The sequence below is a fragment of the Bidens hawaiensis genome, unplaced genomic scaffold (genome assembly GCF_021521415.1).
Source record: "Bidens hawaiensis isolate Kalapana, Puna unplaced genomic scaffold, B.hawaiensis_p1.1 tig00021182_1, whole genome shotgun sequence".
Taxonomy (NCBI): Eukaryota; Viridiplantae; Streptophyta; class Magnoliopsida; order Asterales; family Asteraceae; genus Bidens; species Bidens hawaiensis.
This window is the reverse complement of record NW_027493276.1, coordinates 265585-273629: the sequence shown is the minus strand read 5'-3', so window position 1 is coordinate 273629 and position 8045 is coordinate 265585. Positions and strand designations below refer to the sequence as shown.

General features: G+C 42.8%; 1 protein-coding gene across 1 annotated transcript; it reads right to left on the bottom strand.

Annotated features, from left to right (window-relative positions):
• Window positions 1-730: 730 nt before the first annotated feature.
• Window positions 731-2690, bottom strand: LOC143562917 (pentatricopeptide repeat-containing protein At2g15980-like). Its single transcript, XM_077050590.1, has one exon. The coding sequence runs from the start codon at window positions 2688-2690 to the stop codon at window positions 1266-1268; it is 1425 nt and encodes a 474-aa protein (XP_076906705.1). The 3' UTR covers window positions 731-1265.
• Window positions 2691-8045: the final 5355 nt, after the last annotated feature.

Genomic DNA, 8045 nt, shown 5'->3' with positions numbered 1-8045 from the left:
GTTACATGCGCGGCGCCAAGGTGGAGTTGGTAGCACAATTTAGAGCACCAAGGGGTTAATGGTGGGCCCTCAACTTGTTTCAACCAGTCACATTTCTTTTTGTTTATTTATAATATCTAGTTAAACCAACACATTTATTAAAGGGTGGATTAGTTAAAACTCATTGTCTACGCGACAATGACGTGACATTTTAACTAACACAACTACGACAACCAGCCTTCCGGACCCGACTGTATTTTCACTTCCAGGTATAATCTACATCATCTGCTGCACATACCACAGAAAGACAAACCCTTTATCTGGGAGCCAAAACCTACTGGTTTTTTGAAATTTCCAAATGCAAAACTTAAAACTATAGCTAAATAATTAACTACTAAAATAACCAAGCTTTTCTACTAACAAGTGTTAAATATTAATACATGTCTTCTCAACGTCCATAGAAATATGAGGCTGCTCCCCATGAACCACAACTATTACCAAAAATTACAAAGAAAACATTATCCCTTGCAGAGACTACTGAAACAATTTTAAAATCAGTTTGATATTGTAAATTCATTATAGCATTTGCGCATAGGAGTTTAATATTATTGATTTAATACAGTTTACAGACTGCATAGAGTTTGATAACATATATACCCTTCCAAATGGAGATAACTAAAATTAAGTACATAACCAGTCTAATAACCAATAATGCGGGCTGATTTGATTTAAGAAAATACCAAGCCAAAACATCTTTACACCTTAAAAAAACAATCCGAATTTTGCACGTCCCTAAATGTATCATCACATTTTTGTACCATATTGTCGTTTAGAGGCTACTGCATTCCAAGAAGTGTTAGGGGTGACTACCACGGTTGTTCAACAAAAGAGAAGAAGCGAAACTGCGACAGCAAGTCTGCTGCTGGCCTGCTGTTGATTTCTGTTTGACCAGCGCTGACCAATCAACTGCTCACCATCAAAATAAAACAGAACCGCAAGTGAACACAAACAGCGCAACAAACTGAAAAAAAAGGTCAAAAGATTTATGTGGTTTAGTCTAAACTGACCTACGTCCACCGCTACAACTGGCGGGACGATGTTATTATTTATTAGTTTGGAGGTGATTAGAATTACAATTACATAGGGGTGTATTTATAAACTAAACAACTAAAGTTTTTCTATTCTAAAACTTGAGGCCAAAAAAACACCCCAAAAATAAGTTACCTGGTATTTTGGCAACTTGACAAAAATCTCAAATTCTAGTCACAAATAAGATCAGGTCCTAATCAGCCGCCACACCTAACAAGAAGTTCGGTCTTTAGCTTGCTCACTAGTTCAACATTCCCTTCTTTTTCATAACCACTAATAAAAGCCGAATAAATCTCCGAACTCGGTTCATAACCTTTTCCCACCATTTCGGCTTGAAGCTTCATACTCTCCTCCATCCTTCCTTCATCACACAAACCCTTAATCAAAAACTCATAACTTCCACCACTAACAACCACATTGTTCTTCACCGCAAATCTTAATACCCTTACCCCTTCAGAAACCTTATTATTCACACAAAGCCCCTTAATCAACAAATCAACCGTAAACCCAACCGGTACAAACCCTTTTCTACACATATCTTTATACAACAACATCGCCGAATCAACATCCCCAATCTTACAATACCCGCTAATCAAATGCTCATACGTAACCGAACTACTCTTCACATCACCTAATCCCATTTCTTTAAAAAACTCTTCCGCTTTACAAACGTTTCCCGCTTCACAAAACCCTCCGATCATCGTATTGTAAGCCATAACATCATACTCTAAACCATTACTCCCCATTTCCTCCCAAACACGAACCGCATCCGCCATTCTCCCATCATCACAATAAGCCGCCATTAGAATAGCGTAACTATATTCATTAGGAACACAATTGTTCACAAACATATCACTCCACACGCGCTCTAGATTCTCAATTAACCCGTCTTTATAAAAAGCATGCATCATAATATTATACGTATGCACATTAGCCACAACAGTTTTAACACCAGCCACTTTTTTATACCCGCTCGAATCGAAAACCTCATTATAAATCTCGTAACCAGCAATACTTCCATGATGTTTACAAACACACAGAACCAACGAATTACAAGTGCTGATTAACGGGCTAATACCTTTAGACCTCAACAATCTCACAATCTCAATAGCGTGTTCCACACGTTTCGACTGAACACACGCTTTGATCAGCAAATCAAACACGAACGGTGCAGAATCAAACGTCCTGTACGTTTTAACCAACGTTTCGAATAGTGAATTCGGGTTCGGGTCGTTGAATTTGCGGATTGCTGACTGGATTAGGGTTAGGGTTTGTGTTTTTTGGCGGGAACGGGCGAGAGTGTGGATGATGGAGGCGTAGGATGAGAGTGAGTGGTGACAGAGGGAGTGTGTGAGGGTGAATTGGAAGAATGTGAGGGCTAAATGGGGATTGTTGCGGAGTTGGAGGGTGATTTGGGAAAATTGGGATGGGGTGAAGCCGGATGGGAAGAGGGTGCGGAGGTGGGTCCATCGGGATTTGGAGCGGTGGTGTTTGAGGATGGAGACGGCGGAGGTGACGGTGGGGTCGGCGGTGGAGGACGGGGGTGATGCGGCGGAGGAGAAGTGGGTGATGTTAGTAGGGAGGATGAGGACTGTGCGTTTGGTGACGTGAACTAATGCCATTGGGGTTGAAGTTTTGCAGCAGCGTTATAAACACCATTTTATACCGGCCGGTTAAACCGGATTTCGCACAACAGGCCAGTGTTTTAAGCTTGGTATTTTTGGCCGGTTTGCTAAAACATCGTATCGACGGTTTTTACCGGCAAACTAGTTTTAAGCAAGAGAAATTTTTTATATTTGCGGTCCATATTATTTCAAAATTACTTTTAACTTAACAATTAGCATTTAAACGTGTAAACTTTAAGATTGTTTTTTTAAACTTGAGTAATTTCATATTATTTTTTGTAATATAGATTAACTTTTGAAATATTTTTTTGTTATGAAATCATATAATTTTAAGTTATTTTTGAAATTGAAGCTGAATTTATAGGAAATTATTAGGTAATTATTGGTTTGCAGTGCTCTGTTGACTTGAAGCACGTAGATTGTAGAGTTGACTTTTGGGTTGATGATGAGAATCTTTAGAATGGGCCAAGATTTGACTATAAGTCTAGCCCAATAGATGAGAGGCGAAAGAAAGGTTTGGGATAGAGGTCAACTAGTCAAGACTATGCCACTATTTATTTGTTTGAAGGCCCAATAATAAATATGGGGAAATTTAGGATTTTAGGCTAAGTAGTTAACTAAAATATAACCCACAAATATTTTAGCCTGTTTTACAAGTTCTTCAGAATATTAAATATATAATAATTAGCACTAGTAGATACCCGCGCGATGCGACGGAATTTGAAAACTTAAAATACAGAAATTGAACGCAAATGTTGATTTAGGAAGACCGTGTTAACGTGGACTAAGGTGAATGTGTGAGTGAGCAAATATTCATGTAAACACTGATATAAAACAACAAATCTAGAAATTAAGTTGTAGGGGTATGGTACTAAACCCGGTTTTACGACCCTGAATTTATTATGTTTGGCTTATTTTATTATATGGACTAATACAATGTTATTGGGCTGAGGGGGTTTTGTGGAGGTAACCCTAACTGGGCTAGGCACATTAGGGTACCATGATGGTGGCCATGAGGCTCCCTATATAAGGAGGTCTCCACCTCCTTATTAGGGGTTGGTCATTCTCAATAAGAGCCACCACCATATTTTTGTGTCTGTGAACAAGAGATCCTGGAGATTTCTTAGCGGTCACCTCCACACCCCCAAAAAAGTCATTGCAGATCCCAACCAGCCGGAGAAGAAGATCAAGACGTGGTTCGTTCATCTCGAAATCCGTGGAAACATCGTCATGGATCAGGTCAGATTCATTTCGTGCTTCGATATTGGCGCCATCCGTGGGACGGCAATGAACCACGCTTCGCTTCTCGTCTCGGCCCTCCGGTCTGTTCATCAATATCTCGGGTCTATGGTTTCTTCTTTCAGATATGTTCTATGGAAATCCAAAAATCCGTAGATCTAAAAATACTTCCAGATCTGGAAATACACAGGAAGAAATACCACCGAACTTTTGGGGAAAACCCTTAGATCTGTGTTTTTTCTAAGTGAAATATACCAAATCTAGTTATGATTTTTTCAGATCTGGGTTCGTTTGAGCAACAGTCACATTTCATATTCATAGATCTATAAATCCTATTAGATCTGTTGGTTTTACATAAAACCTACCTGATGTGGATATTCAAAATCTCTAGATCGTGCGCGCCACCGCGGATCAAAATCGCTCCCTTTGGATCAACTTCGGATTCCGCATGCGCGCTCCCGGAGATCACTCTACGCCACAGCGGGTCGCATGCGCGCTCTCGGCGATCACTCTACGCCACAGCGGGTCGCATGCGCGCTCCCGGCGATCACTCTACGCCACAGCGGGTCGCATGCGCGCTCCCGGCGATCACTCTACGCCACAGCGGGTCGCATGCGCGCTCCCGGCGATCACTCTACGCCACAGCGGGTCGCATGCGCGCTCCCGGCGATCACTCTACTCCACAGCGGGTCGCATGCGCGCTCCCGGCGATCACTCTACGCCACAGCGGGTCGCATGCGCGCTCCCGGCGATTACTCTACGCCACAGAGGATCGCATGCGCGCTCCCGGCGATTAATCTACGCCACAGCTCACGCATATCACATGCTCATGAAGACAGCCAAAACCTATGCTCGTTGCGCATATCACATGCTCACGCATCACGCATGCTCACGCGTATCACGTATGCTCACGCATACCACATATGCTCACGCATCACGTATGCTCACGCATCACGTATGCTCACGCATATCACATGCTCACGCATCACATATGTTATTGGGCTTCACGCTCATGCATATTAGATGCTCACGCATCATGCACGCTCACGCACCACATCTGTGCGTGAGAATAAAGGAGACATTGCGCAGGCCGCGCGTAAGCGACATAACAAATGAACAGTCTAATCCAAATCAGGATAAGAACAACCATGATTGTACTCACATGGCTACGCGCCATACTTAAAGGTTGGGAATCCTCATAATGTCCCATATGGCTACGCGCCATACTTAAAGGTTGGGAATCCTCATAATATCCCATATGGCTACGCGCCATACTTAAAGGTTGGGAATCCTCATAATATCCCATGTGGCTACGCGCCAAACTTAAAGGTTGGGAATCCTCATAAACCAATAGGCCACGCGCCAAGCTTAAAGGTTGGGCACACCTCATAATTTGCCCGAGGATGGGAACCATGCAATACATCCACTTTTAGTTGACATGTTTTTGCAGGTTCAGCTACGAGCCGCACAAACACCTATGACATCATTATTATTATCTGGCCATTTGTGCCGCCATTATTATTTTGAAAACAGGCCGGGATATTCATCCTGCGCGGAGGAGGCCCTTGTGGGCCAGTCATTATCATCATTTTATAGCTCGTAAGACGCCTCGCGCGCAAGCTTTATTATTCATATAGCTCGTAAGACGCCTCGCGCGCAAGCTTTTATTATTCTTATAGCTCGTAAGACGCCTCGCGCGCAAGCTTTTATTATTCTTATAGCTCGTAAGACCCCACGCGCGCAAGCTTCATTATTCTCATAGATCCGTAAGTCGCCTCGCGCGCAGGTTTTTATTATTCTTATAGCTCGTAAGACGCCTCGCGCGCAAGCTTTTATTATTCTTATAGCTCGTAAGACGCCACGCGCGCAGGCTTCATTATTCTCATAGATCCGTAAGTCGCCTCGCGCGCAGATTTTTATTATTCTTATAGCTCGTAAGACGCCACGCGCGCAGGCTTCATTATTCTCATAGATCCGTAAGTCGCCTCGCGCGCAAGCTTTTATTATTCTTATAGCTCGTAAGACGCCACGCGCGCAGGCTTCATTATTCTCATAGATCCGTAAGTCGCCTCGCGTGCAGGTTTTTATTATTCTTATAGCTCGTAAGACGCCACGCGCGCAGGCTTCATTATTCTCATAGATCCGTAAGTCGCCTCGCGCGCAAGCTTTTATTATTCTTATAGCTCGTAAGACGCCACGCGCGCAGGCTTCATTATTCTCATAGATCCGTAAGTCGCCTCGCGCGCAAGCTTTTATTATTCTTATAGCTCGTAAGACGCCACGCGCGCATGCTTCATTATTCTCATAGATCCGTAAGTCGCCTCGCGCGCAGGTTTTTATTATTCTTATAGCTCGTAAGACGCCTCGCGCGCAAGCTTTTATTATTCTTATAGCTCGTAAGACGCCGCGCGCGCAGGCTTCATTATTCTCATAGATCCGTAAGTCGCCTCGCGCGCAGGCTTCATTATTTTTACAGCTCGTAAGACGCCTCACGCGCGCGAGCTTTATTATTCATATAGCTTGTAAGACGCCTCGCGCGCAAGCTTTTATTATTTTTATAGCCCGTAAGACGCCTCGCGCGCAAGCTTTTATTATTCTTATAGCTCGTAAGTCGCCTCGCGCGCAAGCTTTATTATTCTCAGATCCGTAAGTCGCCTCGCGCGCAGGCTTCATTATTTTTACAGCTCGTAAGTCGCCTCACGCGCGCAAGCTTTATTATTTTTACAGCTCGTAAGTCGCCTCACGCGCGCAAGCTTTATTATTCTTATAGCTCGTAAGTCGCCTCACGCGCAACCTTTTATTATTCTCATAGCTCATAAGTCGCCTCGCGCGCAAGCTTTATTATTCTCATAGCTCGTAAGTCGCCTTGCGCGCAGGCTTTTATTATTCGGCGTTCTATATCTTATTCATGCTAGTGCACCATCATTATCACAAAAACCACAACACGTCACCATCATGAAGAAAACCTCCCAAAACTCAAAGACAATAAAGATAAGGCCGAAGAAAAGGGAAAAAACCGCCTCACGCCCTAACACACTTCGTAAAGTCCAGCGCTCCACCTAAACGCTTGCGCGCCCAGGAGCAACGTTGGACTTGGGGGGCTTGTAGGGGTATGGTACTAAACCCGGTTTTACGACCCTAAATTTATTATGTTTGGCTTATTTTATTATATGGACTAATACAATGTTATTGTGCTGAGGGGGTTTTGTGGAGGTAACCCTAACTGGGCTAGGCACATTAGGGTACCATGATGGTGGCCATGAGGCTCCCTATATAAGGAGGTCTCCACCTCCTTATTAGGGGTTGGTCATTCTCAATAAGAGCCACCACCATATTTTTGTGTCTGTGAACAAGAGATCCTGGAGATTTCTTAGCGGTCACCTCCACACCCCCAAAAAAGTCATTGCAGATCCCAACCAGCCGGAGAAGAAGATCAAGACGTGGTTCGTTCATCTCGAAATCCGTGGAAACATCGTCATGGATCAGGTCAGATTCATTTCGTGCTTCGACATAAGTAAACAAAAGTTTTGCCCAATAAACGAACCACTTTACACCAAAAATATAGTACATGATTTACATTTAATTTGTTATACAATTTATATCAAAGTACAAGTCAGCTTCAAATCTTGTTTATATAACCAACAAAAATAGTTTCCTATCCTCAAGCTGCAATCTCAAAGAAGTTGTGATCTCCTGCAAAAACAATCAAACACCAAAACCAACTTTTTATGCAATTATATTTAAGCCCAATAGCTACTTTGGGTCGAAAAATCAATCTTGATACTCCTGCTTATTTTCATATACAGATTAACAAATATACCCATATTTGACCTTTTAGTCACTGTTGACCACAAAACTCAAATTTGATCCCAGAAAGTTAGCTTTGCCAAAAGAAACTCAAATAGGGTTGAAAACGAGCACACAACATTCTTAATATTTCAGCTCGTTTTTTAAACCGAACCGAGCCAGAGCTTACTCCAGCTCGGCTCACGAACAGTCTTGTTATGAATAGATGATAAACACGCATTAGAGTGCCTTTAATCAAATAGCAAATAAAGGGCTGCAACAAACGTATACACCGTTGAACCAAACTATCTTCTACAGTTCTTTAGT